This window comes from Rosa chinensis, chromosome 4 (assembly GCF_002994745.2).
Source record: "Rosa chinensis cultivar Old Blush chromosome 4, RchiOBHm-V2, whole genome shotgun sequence".
NCBI lineage: Eukaryota > Viridiplantae > Streptophyta > Magnoliopsida > Rosales > Rosaceae > Rosa > Rosa chinensis.
The window spans coordinates 1,927,935-1,947,960 of NC_037091.1; the positions used below are offsets into that span (position 1 = coordinate 1,927,935).

Consider the following 20,026-nt stretch of genomic DNA (forward strand, 5'->3'; position numbering starts at 1 on the left):
GTTTTGTGTCTTTGGAAACCTAGGCAGCCATCCCAAATTTATGTGCTAGGCTTCTTTTTAAGTTCTTTTGTAGAAGCTATACCAAGTACCATCTTCCATATGTATTATTTATTCAGGGAGAGCTAGCTTGCTCACTTGGATGTACTTCCTAAATCCAAGTGGTCACAGAAAGTGCCCTAGTTCTTCTAGTTTGATGTGCCTCCTCCGGCCGCCGTCCACGCCAGCTCTAGTAAGCTCCTTACTTGAGCGTTCAACACTCCATGTTTGAATTGCTTTGAACAAAACAAGGAGGTCTTTGCCTTTTTGGGGTTTAGAGGCTCTCAAAGTTTGAAGTCTCAATTGATTCGTATTAAACTTCCTGATACACATGACTCCATGAGCATCAAAGAGTCCAAGAGCTAAAGCTAGACTAGCTAGGCTGTCTATCTTTGTATTTTGTATTAGTTTGTTGCAAATCCTCATGATTGTTGGGTCCTAAACCATTTTGATTAGGGGCATTACTTATATGTTAAGAGGACAAGAATTATTGAGCTGACGGCGAAACACTCCTAGTTGGGGGTACCACAAAGGCTTATACAAATCAAATCACACCCACACATACGTTCCAAATGGAAATCCTTAACAACTTCATTAGCCTCCACTAACCATTTCTGGTTCTTATGATGACTAGTTGGTCCCCAGATGGATATCCTAGATTGGGACGTATATAAAATACGTGTTGCCTTTGTTATTTAGATTTTAGAAAAGTCCAAGCGACATAACATTTTTTCTTATTTAATTTTGGGTAATGTTTCTTTTTAACCTTTCTATATTTGAGTTCAACCTTTATATAATTGACAAAAAAATGTTTTTGCGAAGCACTTCTATAACTCATCAAAACACATAACATTTTTCAAAAAAAAAAAAATTTGTTGTAATTTATTTTATCAATTCTAACGCACTTTTAAATTTTCAAAAGACAATCTCAAATTTCAAATATATAAATTTATTTACTCTCGGTGCTTTGTGACATATCAAAGAATCAAATATTGTAAGAAGGGCTTTGATTTCCGATCTTTTGAAGAAAAAATTTTGAATTTAACTCAGTGAACCAAAATGGATGGAATACTCCCTATTGACGAATGGATTGAAATGAATAATTGTTTGGAGGGGAAAAATTTATGAGGCGCTAACAAAAACGTTTTGTCCAGTTTGAAAACATGTATAATGAGTGGACTTCCATTTTGTCTATGAAGGTTATCTAATCAGCATTAAATCATTAATCTCCCCTTGATGGTGAATTATGTGCTTTTGCTTTTGTGTGGATTTTAGAACGACATTGTTTTCATCTTTGGCTTCGCTAATGTATGTGGGTCTTAGGGAATGATTTGAAGCAATAACGAGGAAAAGTGAGTTCTTGAAATAGTGCAAAGAAACTTGTAAAGACAAAGAGCCATGGGCCATCCATTGTAATTGGATATACATCTAATTCAAGGGAAGAATACTCAAGAAGCGACCCTACAATATTTGAAAATATACTCCATTCTTCTCCACTTTGAGAACCTTGACGATTTGACGAAGGATCTCATGAAATGCTTGGTATCTCAACAAAAATCAAATTCTTTACGGATTCAATGAGGTGTGATGAAAAGAGATATTTGGACATGCGTACTCATCAATATGCACTATATTAAGCAGAGGAAAGGAGGCTTAATACAAAATGTTTTTTCTACATAAACTTGTTTGGTTGTGTACAAATAAATGGTATTAAAGTGTCGAGCTCTGCTAGGGTTTCATGGCCAAGTTTTGAGGAGACGTTGATGACTTTTAGCTTGAATGGTGCATCCAATTGAAAGAAGATGTTGTCATGCCTCCTTGAGTTTCAGGTTTTTGCTTCCATAGTATATTGTACTCGAAACTCCTATATTATGGCCGCTTCTTGAGAGCTTTAGAAATGTCTCGTACTATAATTGCGTGTCTTATTGGCGAGTCTCCCAAAGTGAACAGATAGTGATGTATGTAGCAATAATTTTACTTACTATATTTTTTGGATGACTCTAGTGATGTAATTACACTCCTAATTCTTGTGATAAGATATAAGCAAAAGTAAATGATATTTTTCTCCTAAAAATTAAAAGAGTCGCTATAATACATTAATGAATTATTTAGAAGCATGCAGAAACGGTTTTAGAATTATATATAGATATGAAAGATATCAAAACTGACCGAGAGCACCGAGAAAATAGGAGAGAAAGCTAGGGTTTGGAAAGAGCGAAGGAGAGATTGACGCTCGTCCGGCGGCGCCTCCTCGTCAACCGTGGTTTCCCTCCTCAGCGACGTATGGTAGGTGTTGCCAGACTGGAGATGGGGGTTTTGTCTTCTCTTCGTTGGTCGGGGCTTTGCATGCTTCTTCTCTACTCTCAGGCAGAGGCGCAGGCGTGGAGGGGGAATTCGGCGGCGGCGCAAGCTTGGAGCAAGGGGCCAGAGGCCAGATCGTGGCTGCAGCATGCCATGGATTGTATGGCGCTGGTCTCTGTTCGGAGGTTGGTCGCTCGGCGATGTTTGCAGAGGTGGGTTCGGGCTCCCAGGCGGATGGACACAGAAGGGTGGAGCAATTTATTCCTAGGTGGAAGGGCACGGTGATTCCCTTCTTGTTTCTAGGTGGTTTGGTTTGGAGTGGATTTGTTTCCAGATCTGGATCCGGTCGACGACAGGCAGGTGTATCAGTGCGGCTTGCGGTATTGATTGCGTATCTCTGGGGAGGTGAGCTTGAAGGGCAAGTTTTGTGGAGGTGGTCTGCCGGCGGGGAAATTGGAGAGAGGGAAGTTGCTTGTAATAGCTTTGGTTTGGTCTTGTTTTGCGTTTTATTTTTGGTTAGTCTTTTCTGGTCAGTAGTATGTCCCTACTCTTTTGAGCTAGGGTTGGGTCAAATTGAGGTGCCATGGATTTGGTGTCATTCCTGGGGACGAGTTGGTTTAGTTTCGGTTTTATCTTATGGTCAATGTGCTGACAAACGATCCTTGCACGTGGTCTGGTATCATTGCACACGGTGTGGAAGAGGGTGTTGGTTTTTATGGCTGTTGTCTATGAGGTGGTATCGAGATTCTCGGGATTCTCTGTAGCCCGAGGGGTTGGGCGATATAGGTGGTTAGGGGTTGGGCTCTATCGGCTCAAGGAGGTCATTCTGGATGACGGACCCGTAACTGGTTTAGGTTTTAGGGAGGAGAGTGGGGAGTTCTTGTCCACCACCGGTCATTCCTATGTTATGTAATTTTGGTTATCAATAAATGTTTCTTATTCTCAAAAAAAAAAAAAAAAAAAAAAAAAAAATCAAAACTGCAATATGCAGAAGAGGACCTAAAAATCAAAATTCTGATCCATATTTATATAGAACAGGAGCAGTCCAATTCCGTGAAGTGGTATCTAGGGAACACCACGTTCCTGGATTCAACGAATGCATTATAATGAACGAAAATCCATGATATGTTTCTGAAGAAAAAAGAACGGTATCTCCGCTGAGTTGAGCACATCTTAGTCCCACCAATTGACTATGAGATTGAGCTAGCTAGGCAAATCCTTTCCACAGTTCCACTGAAAGGACCTGATAAGAGATTTGAGTGTTGGACTCACCATATCTCGATTAGCACCATCCATTATGCTTTAGAATTCAGATAAATGATGTATGCATGTTATGGCTAATTAAGTAGCTATGCCACATTAGATCGAGTTTATTTCTTAAGGTTATTCAAACTACTTCAAAGAGAAGCTAAATTTTATTTTATTTATCATATATAAGACTAGCTAGATGAATAGGACGAACTAAATGACACACAAAATGACTAGATAAGTTATAATTATGATTTTGATATTCTTGAGTTTGAGTCATCCCTCATTTTCTTTATTTTGATATGCTCGGATGAGGGATATCTCGAAATTACGAGTTATGGCCTCCTCTAGTCCTCTTTATGCACTAATTGGTTAATGTTTTTCCTCATCGCAGTCTCATTATGCTCTCTCCCAAAAAATGAAAAGGAAGGGTTTCGTTACGGATTAATTGTCCACTGTCAATAAATGTTGTAAAAGTTATCATACAACCAATATATAGTTTACAAATATCCCTATGTACGTACATAACTTTCTTTGCATTTTTGGTCGTCAAAATGTGTAGCTACAACATACCATGAGATTAAGACATTATCAACGACGTCTTACAATGGTATATATATATATATATATATCATCGCATACAATACTTACTTTCTAGAATATTAGTGATGAAAGAGCGCATCTGTAGAGTTATACTTTGGTTAAAAAGTATATAAAATTAACCTTGGGTTTTCGCACATAATGATTGCTTAGTCTTCTTATTAAGAGCAAAGATTGAAGGCTTCAGATTGCGTTTATCACAATAAACTATGGTGCAAAATGAGGTCAATAAAACATAAAGAACTCGAACAAAGAAGATTTGGTGCTGCTTTAATTTTTCTTTTTGTTTCCCAAACCAACCCTCCCTGTGTCTTTGAATGGTTGAATTCCATTGGTGATTCTGAGTCTACACATAATTGCAAGATTTACGAGGCAGTCAAAGGTATGCAGATGAATTTCATTTTCTTGCAGATTCTTTATCGCTTTTGTTTTTGGCTTTGAGACTTATCCCTATTCTTCTCTTTGCTTCTTTTTCTTTCCTGAGATCTTGTATCCGTTTTAAGACAATGTTTTGTTCTTTGTTTTCAAAATGTGACAAAGCTTTTCTCACATGTCATTTTCTTTGGCATCTCTCTTTCTCTCAGTACTGATCAATCTCAGGAACAAAGTTCATTTTTCCTCTGTATTTGTACCAAATATATTTATACGTACATTCGATATAGACCTTTGACATTATTATATATTTAGTAATATGTGTATGCATGCTTATTGCAATTAAACATACTTTTCTCTATTTTTTTTTCTAATATTTTGCCATAGATGTAAGTACGTAATTAAGCATGATACATATAAGATTTTGCAAGTGTTTAAGAGTATGAAAAATAAAGAGTGTAGAGTTGTAGACAAAATTCTTGCATGTATTGGAGGTGTGCATTGAGTTAGTTCTCACATATCAAATGCAAAATTTTTTTAATTTGGAGAAAATTCCACGATACATAATGCTACAACAAAATTTATGCCAAATATCTTTCAACTCTAGGCTCTAGCTACCACGTACCATCATTTTGAGAAAAATGTTTAAGCGTTGTTAATTTATGTACACTATAAATAATCATTTAAAAGTCTAAAATCTTACTTGAGTGCTCACTTACAGTTTAAGGTTAGGGTTCACAGGTCGCTATGCGGATCAAGATTATTGCCCTCAATATTTTGGGTTCATCCCCCAGGTCTAGAGTTCGAATTTCAGCTCCATCCCGTGGCCAGCAGATTTGAGGGACTTGGGTTAGTTAAAACACTCAATGGTTCGTGCGTCTGCGGTGCAGTGATTAGTCTGGCTATGCTGGGATACACTGCATGGGTGTGTGTGTTGGTTCTATTGACTGTGTAGTTACAACGCCAAAAAATTTACTGCATGATTATGTTATAACATTGAACCCACGTACAAGAGGGATGATATCCAATGCAAAATGATTCTAATAATTGTTACATAGAGAATTGAATTGATGGAATATCAAACTTTTCACCTTGGATTTTTTTTTTACTTTTCTCTTCTTTTACTCTAACCAATGCCTTGAAACAGGAAAATCTTTTGGCATATAATTATATATATGCCTATAGCTACTCTCTCTATGAATAATTAGATAATGACTATCTCTCTTGCGATGAATGTTCTTCTTTTCAGTCCTTTCTGTAGTGATCTCCTTTTGGATAATTCTTTTGTTTCTTTTGAACATTCCCAGATTCATTATTTCCATATCTGTCTCCCTATTGGTAAGTATACATACCTTTCATGAGAATGATGTCAAAAACTAGGGCATGGTCCAGACTCAAAAGAAGCTAGCTAGCTAGTAATTAATTTAGGACCGCAGTTTCAAGTTTGAACAGAATGAAATAATTTGACCTAATTTGCTGCCCCAGGAACAGTAAAGGAATAAGAAGTCTTGCCCTAGATCGAATAATTAGTGTGAGATTGTGATATTTCTAATTGATCACAGAAGAAATAATAATGATAATACGCCTGGTTAGGCCTCACGAGTCATTATGCATAGAGTGCATGCCATAATTCATGAGTCATAATGCTTCTATTTTTTAAGCTTAAGCTCTGCGGCGTAAACTTTATTTTGTTCAGGAGCTAGTTTTTAAGGTATTTAGTGATTGTTGAATTTGAGAGGTCATTTTCCTTATTAACGACAGACAATTAATCCCAATCAAGACATTGTGAATTATGTATATACTTATTCTGGACCTTGTATATATGACTATGATATGTTGCATATTATCAAGGCCAATTCTGGTGTTACGATTGACGGCATATATAATCTTGTGTGAATATATAAATATAATCTATTTTAATCATAATCGGTCCTGATTTCTATTCTTCTTCGCCACTTTAGCTAACCCTAGGATTTCATAGAAATACATATAATAATTAATTATGCTGGTTCATGCACTTGCATTAGTGCATAGTTCATTACCCTTACAAACGTGTTGCATGTGTTAGACCTAGAAACTCTTCTTACTTGACTTTATACACATGTATGTGTGTATATATGTATGCATGCATGAGTATATGTGTGTATATGTATGTATAAGGTTTCCAACGTCCAACGCAAAATATGTACGTACTCAGAGATCTAAGAATGCTACGTTCATTTCCTAACTAAATAAAATCAAGTACAAAGCAAATACCATTTTGAACAAAAATCGTGTGGATCCAAACTTTCTCGCTATCATTCAATATTAGCCATGCTAGCTGTAACGCATTAAATTGTACTTCACCAGGTTGAGCACGTCATAGTGTCGTGCGATTTTTAAGATATAAACTGAGAGTTCTGATATCCTATAAGCTCGAAAGACATTATTCTTCAATGAAATTTAATAAATCATACAGCGGAAACGTTTTGAATTGAAGTGAAAACTATAAATTCACTAAGTTTAAAATTGTTCATCTAAACCTTGACACAACAAATTAATCGAGAAGTAACGAACTTAGCAGCCAAGTTTTCAGAACCAAATAAATAGTCAATATGTTCTGGAGTAACAAACCTAGTAGGTAAAGTTAAAATCATGTTCTGGAACCTGACATTCCATTACTATTGATTGTTCAAACAAGTTACGCACACCCGGCTCCGTCAGGTATTGTTCCATCTCCAGTGCATAGTACTTGCACTGCCTTGACAGTAGTGAGGTGTAGTTTGGGCGTTACACTAGCTAGCTAATTGTCACCCACTATTGATGTTCGAATAAATTTGGCATGTAAGTGATCGATGATCGGATGAGAAAGAAGCGCCCACCAAGTTTTCATTAACTACATACATGGACGTCTGTGGTAGTCATCACTTCTCCGGTTCTTCTCTTCCAGCCTTTCAGGCATATATTGTGTCACCTTCCATATTGTCTATACAAATCAAATCGATCATCATGAGAGGTTCTGACCATTTCAATAGTCTTGTCATGCATAAAGTTCCCTACATAACAATTAGCATTGAATACAGAATAGGCCCAGCTACCTCGATATCGAAAATGGATGGTCTTACATTCAGGTCATGAAAGCTATGGCACTTGATTGATGGAGAAGAGAGGGATATAACTATATAAGGTAATAATTCGATTTGGAGGCCTTTCTTTCGTGATGAAAATGAACTTCTTCCGCTGGATGTGGAACATGGGAACGCTGGAATGGCCCTATAATGGTGTGACAATACGAGACTTCACAACACCACTAAAAACTACACACAAACACCTTTAGAACAGAGCAATTAATAATGAAGCAACCCACAATATCGGAGAGTTAGCATAAGAGAGAATCCCTACCATGTTCGTCAGTTCCTAAAGGCCTAGGTAGACTCTAACCCAATTTTCATTGGGAAAAAGCATTGGTCCGCAAATACTCCATTTTTTAGAGGGGTTTCAATCTTCTAGACGCACTCAATGATTTGCTCAATACACCCAATCCTCAATTTCATCCAACTTTGTCACTCCAATATTTACATTGCTACAACTAAATGAATATAATTGAAAAAAAGAAAGAAAAAGTAAATGGGTTTGGTTTGAACAGAAAAATGAAAAGCTAGATTTCTTTTGTGATGCTTAGAACTTCCAACATAATGGAGCCTAAGAATTCAAAGCAAGAGCTCAAACATGGAACGAGTTACATACAACCATATTACCTACGTCTAGGTCATATAAAGTTCTACAAGTATTGGGAATTATGTGAAAATTTGTAAAAATAAGTGTGTGCTTTTTCTTAAAAAAAAAAAAAAAATTAAGTGTGCTTTTGGGTCATATACTCATATATATCATACCTGGTTTGGGTCATTAGGTGTGAACTTTGGGACTTCTGCGCGGGTTAGGACCAAGCCCAACATAAAAAACGGAAGGCCATTCCTAAGCTCAAACTCTCAAAGAGAGAAGCTTGACCTCAGAATCATGAATAATCAGGAAGAGTGTGTATTGATAGTGATTTCAGAGCCAAGTATTCCAAGTTTCTACTTTTAGGACTCAAATTTGAAAGAGAATGAATCCAAGTCCACGAAATCCCGAAGAATGTGAGTTTTGGCACTTTGAGTGTTCCAGAAAATGAGACCCATAACCTTTTTCAATCCCAAAACCAATACCCAGTACCTTGATTCTTCATTGTTGCTTCTCCTAGCTTGAAGATTATAATAAAGTTTCTGCCTTTAATTGTTTTTGATTTTCAATCCAAAAACAATGGCGGTATCGTTATTGCTTCGCCGCAGAGTTTCATCTGCCGGCGTTTCTCGCGCTCTCCGAGGTTTGTTTTTCAGACCCACCTTACTTTTTTTTTTTGATTATTAGCCTTATTTTTATTTGTTGGTTTTGTAGTGTAAGGTGTTTATTTGCTGAGTGAACTGTGGAAAACAGAGAAGAGTTTTCCTCTATGGTTTCAAAATGTTGTTCTTGAAAGAATGAAACTTGACCCAATTTGAAACATTTGGTTAGAATGGCATTACTGAGCATTGGAATCTCAATTGACAATGCCGAAAATTCGAACTTTAGAAGTTATGTTGTATGTGCTGTAACATTGAGAAATCTAGTCTGGAATGGATGTTACTAGTTCTTAGGATTTTCCATTTTAAGCAGAGTTTATAGATGGATTCAGGTGTGATTGCATTGTTTGATTGTTACATTTCCACAGGTCTAGTGGGTGGTATGGAGCCCTTGTGTCTACACTTAGAATTGAAGATTGGAGCTTTGGTGAGTTTCTCTGATAAAACAAGGCAGTACAGCAGCTTCAGTGGCACCACGAGCTTCGATTTTCTAGACTTGACGTAAGAAATCTGCTTCTCAAAGCTATTGACTAGTTTTTCCTTGGATATGTACTTGTGAGTTATGTAAGACTTGTTTGACAAAGATATAGCTGCCAATCTACTAATGTGCTGCATAGTGGTCTAGATGAGTACTTTCTATGATGTTTGTAATCTTCTCTTTAGTAAGTTCAATTTTTAAACACGTAAACAAACTAGGGATTTCTATATATTTTCACTTGTAATATAGAATTGACAGCTTTTAGGATTTGATATAATGTGATTCCAAATGTCTGTAATTTCGAGCCCAACTCATTATGTTGACCATGCATACAACTGTTATTACGCACTTATCTAGTATCTTTTTGGTTTGTCCTCATTATTGAATATGGTCAATTTTCAGTTCTCCTCATACATGGTATCCAAAAGCTCGAAGTAAGCCTCGCAAGGTTATCTTGCACATGGGTCCCACAAATAGTGGTAAAACGCACAATGCTTTAAAGCGACTCGAATCAAGTCCATCTGGTAGGTTGTGTGTTCTAAGCTTGTAGTGGTTTTTATTATTTCATTTGCTTACGTATCTGATCTGTATAAGATCCTTTTCTGCAGGCATATACTGTGGTCCTCTCAGATTGTTGGCCTGGGAGGTTGCAAAACGGTTGAACAAGGCAAAAGTGCCATGTGATTTACTCACAGGACAAGAGAGAGAGGAAGTTGATGGTGCAAAACACATGGCTGTGACAGTTGAGATGGCTGATGTAACCTCCAACTACCATTGCGCCGTTATTGATGAAATTCAGGCAGGTTAATGATTTATGTCAATCCAGGAGATTGGCTTCTTACCATGTTTTAGAAAGCTTATAAGAATCATTGTGTGTTGTTTATATTGATATTGTTGAGCATGGTAGACAATGAAGGTATATTGACTAGTGTACATTCCAAGCAACGGATTTAGGTACTTGTGTCCAAATGAGTCAAGTCAATTTTCTTCAGAGTTCTAGATCCAAATGGCCAAGAAATTCTTTACTTTACAAACTGAAAGAACTCGAAACTTGATTCAGAAATTTTTCTTTGTTTTCTGGATTCAACATGCAAGTTCATAATCATGCAACATTCTTAATAGTATTGTCCTAGACATTATTTTACATATGTCATGCAGAATAATGATTTTTTTTTTTTTTTTCGTTTTTCCTTTTGTCAGATGCTGGGCTGTAGGAACAGAGGTTTTTCTTTCACACGTGCTCTATTAGGAATTTCTGCTGATGAACTTCACCTTTGTGGAGATGCAGCTGCCGTCCCACTTATTCAGAAAATGTTAAAAGTGACTAGTGATCAAGTTGAGGTAATAAGATTTTGTGTAATCGATATCTGGTCAAGGTGATTTATATTGGGTTGGTTAAAATTTTGAGAATATCATGTTTTGACATTTGAATTATAATATCTCCAGTTACTTTCAATACACCATAACACTATGATTTTATCTACTATGATGATTAACATTAATGTTCGTTAAGTGCTTTTATGAGGCTGTTAATTTGTCAATGTGTTCAGTAATGCTTTGCTGATTTTCTGCTTTCTCTGTCACAATATAGTCTCTGTTCCTCTCAAATTCTTCTTCTTTTTGTGGTGTGATCAGGTTCACTTCTATGATAGACTTTCACCTCTTGTTCCAATGAAGGTTCCTCTTGGTTCCTTTTCTAATATAAGGACAGGCGATTGCATTGTTACATTTTCACGGCGTGAAATATACAGACTAAAGGTAGTGATTACCACTTTTCTTTTGTTTTTTACGTCCTGGAGATATAGGTGTGTGTGAGGTTTTATGTAAATCTAAGACTTATTTTTAATATTTATTTTTCCTGATTATCCCTTCCCCCCCCTTAATTTTCTCATTATTATTGTTGTTTCTCGAAGCAGGAGATTATCTGTATATAATACCAACATTTAACTATTTAATTATGCTTTCATGTAGAACAATAACCATAAATAACCATGTGATCAAAGGGTTGGAATCTTGCTTAAATATGGCTTAGTCTCTTAGTTAACTAATTTAGTTCTTTTGTGTCCCATATATAGAGCAGTTCCTAGAAGTTCAACTATAAGACCTTTAGCTGGAGTTAAATAAGAAAAAGGATAAGTTGTAATATCCATCTTTGTGCAAGGCTGGGTTAATCTATATATTCAGTAAGAGCTGTTTGAGGATAAATTTGTAATTCATTTCTGTTAAAAAATTCTTATTAATATGAGATGGATGGCTTTTGTAAGATGGTTGAATGGGAATAATCGATCGTAGGATTCTTAATACTGATCATGGGTTTTAGGATTCTCTACAAATGAGGTACATTTGGAATAAGGCTCAGAAGAGAGCCACTACAAAGAAAGTTGGGATCATGGTCATTGCTGAAGAAACTGCCATTCTGTTCCGTCAACATTTAGTGATTTCAATAAAATCTGCCATTCTGTTCCGTCAACATTTAGTGATTTCAATAAAATTGTGTCCATGTTGTATTATTATCTTTTTTCTTTTATAGCTTTTCATTTTGATGCTCTTTTAATTATAACAGATCTTTTTCTTTCGTAACTCATTATGTTTACTGTGTTATTTCTGAACTAACCTGTCTAAGTCTGTATACTCTACTGTATTGCTAGAAACAAATTGAAAGTGATGGAAAGCATCTCTGTTCTGTTGTGTATGGTTCACTTCCACCAGAGACCCGAACAAGACAGGTGTGATTTCCTTCTTGCATCCTTAAGTTTCTTATTTCCTTGCTTCAAATAGGCATCCTTAAGGAGTTTCATTTAGTGATATGCTTCTTGCTACACTGTTTTAAATGAAAAGAACTGCCAGCTCAGATTTCAACTTTTGGATGTTTATGCTGTTAATTATTGATTTGTAGTTTCAACCCCTTTTCAGCACCATATGTGGTTCCTGAGGATTGGCTGAGTTGATATACACCTTTAGTATTGCAGGCAACAATGTTCAATGACGCAAGCAGTGAGTTGGATGTTCTAGTAGCAAGTGATGCCATCGGGATGGGTCTAAATCTGAACATTTCACGAATCATATTTTCAACAATGACAAAATTTGATGGTATTGAGAACCGGGAACTCTCTGTACCGGAGATCAAACAAATTGCAGGTACTTTTTATTTTGGTCACTAATATTGTAGGTACTTTAAACTTCTCAACTATGGAGCTGCATTTGAATAAATCTTTCAGTGTCTGTCACTGTATAGTTAACAAGAATTCATATGGAGCTTAAAGAATGGTTTGCTTTATGCTTATGAGATGCATGCATCATTCATAAAACCTGTATATAATAACCCTGAAGCTTCAACACATGCTTGTTTTTAAACATGTCATTATGGCCTTGAGTCCTTGAAAAAACACTTTTCAAGCAAATGTGTCCTTACTTGGTACTTCATAAATCTTATCTGCCATAGAAAAAGGATACCTAAATATGAAGTTGTAAAGTTATAGGTTGCCTGGTTATGTATGCTTGTGATGCATCTGTTGTGCATACATGTATTCTTGCTTGTTATGAAGACAACTGTGTAGCATCCACTAGCTTATTGTATATTCATAACCTTTATTTCCTTAGGTTGAAATACTATGTTATGTATTTATCGAAAGACTTACTAGTTTTTATTTTAGGAAGAGCTGGCAGGTATGGATCAAGGTTTCCTGTTGGTGAAGTGACTTGTTTAGATGCAGCTGATCTGCCTCTTCTTCATTCATCACTAAAATCCCCATCTCCGACTCTTGAGGTGATTATGCTATAATGAAAAAAGCAATTGAAATTTTCACAGAACCATCATTAGACTTTTACTTTTTAGATGCATCCACTTCTAGATCTTGGTTTCTCATTCAGTAGCACTAAGTTTTACTTGTCTTCTAACTCGGTGCACTGCTATAATGCAGAGGGCTGGATTATTTCCTACCTTTGATCTTATGTATATGTATTCACGTTCCCAGCCAAATAGGGGCCTCTACCAGATACTGGTAGGTTTTAATTGATTTATTCTATACATCCTGCATGGCTGCATCTATTCCTGTTTATTGACTTTTGTATCATTGAGGTGCATCCACACGAGACTTTTGAAAGTGATGCTCAGAATGATCAAGTTGACTAAATTTGCTTGTGGTGGCATATTTTATCAACTAAAATCAATAGTGTATAAAATCAAGTATTTTTTTAAAGCATATTACAGGTAAATCTTGTTGACTCTTAAAGCTACTGCAAAGTAAAAAACTATGAGAAATTTCACTTTGAAGAGGTATCTTCTGGTTACATTTCGCTTCTATTATCTATAAACAGTTATTTGCTTCAGGTCGAAACCAATGAAATTTATGATTTCATTATAGCAGGGTCTGTCTCTAAATGGATTTGAACTTTGAGATGATATACATATCTTTTTTGAATGATACTAAGACTTGGATCTGAGATTCTGAGGTTGCTCGTTTATTGTCAGCTTTGAACAATATTAAAGTGAACAGTTAATCACAAATTACTTTGGTTGAAATCAATTCCACTTTAGTTTAAGCCTTTCTATTTTATGATATGCATATTTATTGATCATTTTCCTCTACTTTGTTGGCAGGAGCATTTTGTAGAGAATGCAACATTGTCAGACAATTATTTCATTGCTGATTGCGAAGAAGTAATGGTATGTCTATGCCTCATCCTTTTACAAGAGTGCATTCTTGTTAACTATCTAGACTGTCAACCTCTCATTATATTATTTTATCCTCTATTGTTTTCTCCTTTTGAGCAGAAAGTTGCTGCTCTGATTGATGAGTTGCCTCTCGGGTTGCATGATAAGTACCTTTTCTGTATAAGGTAAATGATGGACAAACTTCTAAGTCTTAGTTTATCTCCTCTAAGTTTTAGAATCCAATTGGCTAGTTTGCCAGGATCTCTCTCTGTTTTTTTTTTTCCTGAGTTAATTCAGAACCATTTGTGATTCTGATGTGCAGCCCAGTTGACTTGAGTGATGACATTTCATCCCAGGGTCTTACACAGGTAAGAATATGTCGTCTTTGTTAGGGTGTACCGTGTATTCTTAATGAGAGGTTTATTGGATATATAAGAAATCTTTCCTGTGTCAGTTTGCTCAAAATTATGCAAAAAGGGGCATTGTGCCACTTCGAGAAATATTTACACCAGGGACACTTCAGATACCAAAAACACCAGGTGCACTCAAAGAGCTTGAATCCATTCACAAGGTAAATATACTAAATAAATTATTAAATTCTAGCTTGTAAAATTTAGGTTCTAGGAATGGTTTCCTGAGATATCTATCAGCTATTTATATGGTATTTGTGATTTTTATTTTACCTTGACTGGAAATACTCTGCAGTAAACTATTTATTCATCTCTAAGACTTGGTGCAAAAAGATAAATGGTTTCTTTGACTTGAGCTTCTTCAAGAAGATATAGCTTTGAGTTTCTTACTTTCTTGTAACCGCCTCTCTCTTTTTCGGTGCAAAAAACTGAAGGTATTGGATCTGTATGTTTGGTTGAGTTTCCGATTAGAGGAGTCATTCCCAGACCGTGAGCTCGCATCTTCACAGAAGTCCATCTGCCACCTGTGAGCTTACCTGCAACTGACATTGTTTTCTTGGTTTTTGCTTGCTTAATGTTTATTGTTTGTTCTGCTTTAAAATTGTAGGTTGATTGAAGAGTTTCTAGAGAGATTTGGTTTGCAAAAGCACAGGCCCAAGGCCAAGAGATTAGCTTCAAATACTACATTAACTTCCCTATTGTCCCAAAAGAACAGACCCTACTAGTGTGATATTTATCATTCCTTCAACTTGTCTATTCCTTCTCTTCTATGCTCAGTCAGATTATACAGAAGCTCGAGAAAACTTGGAATTCTTAAAGATCTCTGCCTTCAATCTGATATCTAACCATACATCAACTTCTCAGACAGCAATAAGCTCCAGTCTTTTGAGAAAAGGTCGGCGCCTCTGATTTGTATTTTATATTTTTGTTTTAGCAAAAATGTAAAGTAGCTCAAATTGTAATTATTACTAATCGTAATCATTCTATTGTTCTTGTTGTATGCAACATGGGTGACAGCAATCTAATTAAAGTAGTGGAAGAGTTTTCTTCTTCTCATGTACAAGTCTCTCTCTGTCCGGAATTTGTATTCTGTTATGATATGAACTGATTTCTTTTCTTTTTGGCTTCTGCCTATAGGCGAAATGTGACATGGTTCTCATCAAACAACAACGTTTTAGATTAACCGAGATGAAAATAACAGACCAATTTACTAACAAATTGCTCTATACGCACTATATTCCTGTTAAGAGCAACGTCTTGGGAATTCTTCGGGAATGGATTGTCTTTGATATTTGATCAAAATGAGATGCCATGGCCTCTAACTCTATCAAAATTTGATTTCATTCCAAAGGTAGAGCTGTTACAGAAAAGACATGAAATTGCAAATCTATCTAACCATTATTGATCCCCCATCTTGTTCAGGAAGGGTTGATTATACGTTACCTTGCTCTTTTGCCTGCAACATCAACTCCTCAATATGTTTCTTCTCTTTCTCCATACTCTTCCCCTGCAATTCCTCTATCAACATCTTGTATGTGCTGTCCTTGGGAACAAAACTCTTCAATACCATCTCCTCAAAGAAGGAGCAAGCGTTTTTGAGTTTACCATTCTTGCACATCCCACGTACCAAGAGCGCATAGGTTCCAGCGTCGATACTAATGTCATTCTTAAACATGTGGTCTAACAAAAAGTAGAGCACCTTCATCCTCTTCTTTCTGCAGCACATCTTCAACAACGGGGCGTATGTCTGAACATCCGGCTTGCAGGAATCCTCCTCCATTTTCTTCAGCAACTTGAGAGCAGCCTCTTCCTGCGCATGCTCGCAAGCACAAGAAATCAGGGTGTTATAGGTCATAGCATCCGGTTTTACACCCTGCTTTGTCATGTCCTCAACCACTTCTTGAACATCCTTAAGCCTTCCGGCTTTACCAAGAATGTAAATCAAAGAGCTGTAAAACGAAACATCAGGAACAACCCCATTCCCTTTCATCAACTCATAAACCTCCAAAGCCTTGGTTATCTCCCTCGCCTTCCCCAAAGCATGCATTACGATAGTGTATGTCACAGCATTCGGTTCGCAAGCCTTGCCCTTCATTTCACTAAGAACTTCATCAACTTTGCGAAAATCCTTGTCACTACAATAGGCCTCAACCAAACAAGTATAAGAGAAAACATCGGGGCGAAACCCGTGTCTCTCCATCTCCTCCATTGTGTTCCTAGCAATATCCAACTTCCTATTCTTACACCACCCATGTATCAAAACATTAAAGCTGTGAGCATTCACAGGTATAGATTCCTTAAACTCCAAGAAAGCTTCTTGGGCAAGCTCAACGCTTCTCTCCTTCACCAATGCATTCAGTAGAGTGTTCAATGCCACAACATCTTTGCTCAATCCGAATCGCTCCATGCCCCGAAACGCCTCGATTGCCTCTCGGTGCTTACCAGGCTTTGCAAGTCTCCTAAACACCTTAGTCATTGTCTCCAACGACACAAACCCATCTCCAATTTGATCCATTTCCTCCACAAAATCCCACATAAGTTCAAAATTCTTGGACTTTCCCAATACATCAACCATGGAGTTATAGGCCTCAGGAAGATGCCTATAACCTGTTCGACGTTTTGCCCAAATGAAAAACCCCAACGCCGGCACCCAATCATTGCTAAACCTCATCAAAACCCGTTGCACCAAACCGTTTGATAACTCAAAATTATACCTTTCCAACGATTCAGCTGCATTTTCCGGCGATGGGTACCGGATTTTCAAGATTCTACTGATGCTTTCGAGGTCGTCGGTATCGGAAGTTGAGAGCTTGGGAGGTTTGGTGGGGTGGTTTAGGTTGTGGGTTTCGACCCAATTGGCCAGTGAAGGGATGACGAAGTCGTCGTCGTCGGAAGCTGCGTGATTTGGGTGGTTGGTGTCGAAGAACTTTACCCAGCTTGGAAGGTCCGGTGACTCGGCGACCTCGGTTGTGGTGCATAGAGGGTTTAAGAAGTAACGCAGGGCATTGATGTGGGTTTTTGAAGTTGAATGGAGCTTGAGATTGTGGAGCCTTGTGAGCATTTTGGCTAAGGAAAGTGAAATGGGATATGGCTATTCCAGTCTGGCATATGGAGAGAGCTTAAAACGAACGAGAACCCATAGTCCATACTCTGACCTCACAAGTTGGATTTTGGAAGAAATAAGCGTGAGGTTTTACATTTTCAAAAATGAACCTATTATAGGTTTGGGTTTTCTGACCCATGAACCTCTAGTTGAGGCTTAAAAATTAAATGTGGTTTTTTTTTTTTTTTTTTACTAGCAAAGTGTGCTATCATTTTGAGTGGGAATCTGATTTATAGAAAGCTCTCCTCAAAAAGTGTTTTTTCACGGACGCTTGATCAAACGCTGAACCTTTTTTAGTATCTAGCTCCACATTTGCCCAACTTGCAAGTCTAACCAAGTTTCCGCTAGACCAAATCCTTTTGATCTTAGAAATTAGGAGAAATTTCAGTTTAGTACCCTGTGGTTTACACTTGACATCATGTCAGTCCCTGTCATTTCAATTTGATCAATAACATCCCTGAGGTACCAATTTCGATCACTCGTGTCCATGCCGTCCAAAACAAACGTTAATTGCTGACCTGGCTTTGACAAGCCCAGCAAGAAGGCCCACATGAAGGGGCAAATTCGACAACTGACAAATCTTGCCTCCAAAAACCCAGAATTTGACAGAAGCAGTTCCTTTCATTTTTTCCAATTCAAACATTATTGAAAGACATGAAAACAACCTGATTTATAACAATACAATGAAACAATAACAAGGACCAATTGAAACAATAACAATAACATCAATACCGTTAATTGTATTTTAGAATAACAGACCCAAACAAGTTACATGTCTTACATCCATCACCCAAAAAAACATTTCAAATAGGATCCACAGATTGTAGATTTAGTAGACCTAATCATCTTATCAAAAGATTAGGTCCAGCAACCTTGTACCATAACACAAGGTTGCACAAGTGATTGAAACACAAATCATCATCAATATCCCTAAACAAAAACTGATCACCTAAAAGTAAACTAAGGCCTGCTAATAAGAAATTCTTTTGACTCTATTTTCTACTTTCTCTAAGCCTCTTTGATGATCTAGTAGGTGTTACAGAGGCTGTACCTTTTGCAGCAGTTCCTTTCGAGGTTCAAGCAGGAGGAGCAGCTCTTGAGCTTGAAGCAGCAGCAACTCTTGCATTTGTAGAAGCAGCTCTTGCATTTGTGGGAGCAGCTCTAGCTATGACAGCCTTCTTCTCATCCATTTTTTTCTACAATCACTCAAACCACACCAACTTAGCTCATAATTAATTGGACCATTTTAATCATCAGATTTTGATCGATTAGCTAAACTTTAGTACTTTTGCCCTTTCCCTTGCCTTCTGCCTTAACTCAGTCTTTGTCTTGGTACCCTTTTTCTTACCAGTACCTTACAATAAATCAAGAAACAAAATCATCATTTTATTATTCGAAAAGAATGGTTATGTGGTAAAACTCATTGGTTGATTATATGAAAAATAAAGTTTGGTTGCCTGATTTGCAGATGTTCCTGCCTCTTCATTGTTCCTCTTCCTCTTGTTCATATTGGTTGCTTTTGGCTTGGGAGGCAAGTGCCTACTTCTTTGAACTCTACCAAGCTTGGAACCTCCATTTTCAGCCCTCTCTGATGCATCCTTGATCCTTGCTGTCCTTGGCCTTCCCGGCTGTCTTGTGTATTGGGGGGGGGGGGGGGGGGGGGATTGTAGGTTCTTCAGAAGTGGACCACAACTCCATGCCATTAACAGGCTTGATGGTGTGGCTGTAAGTGGCCATATATGTCTTTTTCAAGTAGCAATCATCGACAAAGTCATCCGGGTTTAGCCTCATGAAGTTAATTGCAGCAACACCATGTTTAGATGGCATACCACTCAAGTTCCATCTCCGACATGCACAACTCCTTCTTTCAAGATCAACAACATGCTTACCTCCTCTAAAACTTTCCACTTCAATTTGTGGACCTCTAGAACAATGTGGGATACAATCCCTGGCAGCTTTGACTTTGTTTTTTCCCAAAATTCCTAGAGGTTTAGGGCAGATGGTACCCTCATACTTCATCATCTTTTCCTTTCTCAACATAATCCTCTTCATGAGTTTAACCCTCATCTCCTCAAAGCTTGACACAACCGGCTTGCCTCTTGCACTTAATATGAATGTGTTAAAGCTCTCACATAAATTATTCAGAAGAATATCACACTTAGTGTGAGTCTTGAAGTGTGCTCTACACCAGTGAAGGGGAGGCCTTCTTGGATCTACAAGACAAACACATGTATTAATCTAAATAGGGAAGAAACTAACTTGTTGAACCTTTAAAAAATAAAAAATAAAAAATAAAATAAACAAGAACAATACTAACCTGTCAGCCAATCATAAGCCTTGGGGTCCATTTGTTTGATCATAACCATTTCCTTGTGAAATTGACTTTGCTATTGCCTAGAGTTGGTCCTTCATGGCTTTACCAGGAAACAACTTCTTAAAATTTGTCCAAAGGTGTTGCACACAGAA

The 20,026-nt window shown here is 37.2% G+C and overlaps 2 protein-coding genes across 3 annotated transcripts; one reads left to right on the forward strand and one right to left on the reverse strand.

The window, feature by feature from the left end:
* The first annotated feature begins 8,488 nt into the window (after window positions 1-8,488).
* LOC112198505 (DExH-box ATP-dependent RNA helicase DExH16, mitochondrial) lies at window positions 8,489-15,513 on the forward strand. Of its 2 annotated transcripts, XM_024339640.2 has the most exons (16): window positions 8,490-8,899; window positions 9,284-9,416; window positions 9,796-9,917; window positions 10,002-10,192; window positions 10,594-10,734; window positions 11,029-11,151; window positions 12,042-12,119; window positions 12,363-12,531; window positions 13,047-13,159; window positions 13,314-13,394; window positions 13,994-14,059; window positions 14,168-14,232; window positions 14,370-14,415; window positions 14,502-14,618; window positions 14,892-14,983; window positions 15,065-15,513. In XM_024339640.2, the coding sequence occupies exons 1-16, from the start codon at window positions 8,836-8,838 to the stop codon at window positions 15,180-15,182; spliced, it is 1,719 nt and encodes a 572-aa protein (XP_024195408.1). In that variant the 5' UTR covers window positions 8,490-8,835; the 3' UTR covers window positions 15,183-15,513. The 2 variants fall into 2 exon arrangements, with proteins under 2 accessions (XP_024195409.1, XP_024195408.1); XM_024339641.2 differs by lacking the exon at window positions 13,314-13,394 and having other exon boundaries at window positions 8,489-8,899.
* A 263-nt stretch (window positions 15,514-15,776) lies between these two features.
* On the reverse strand, window positions 15,777-17,648 carry LOC112198506 (pentatricopeptide repeat-containing protein At3g22670, mitochondrial). The gene has a single exon (XM_024339642.2). The coding sequence runs from the start codon at window positions 17,516-17,518 to the stop codon at window positions 15,890-15,892; it is 1,629 nt and encodes a 542-aa protein (XP_024195410.1). The 5' UTR covers window positions 17,519-17,648; the 3' UTR covers window positions 15,777-15,889.
* Window positions 17,649-20,026: the final 2,378 nt, after the last annotated feature.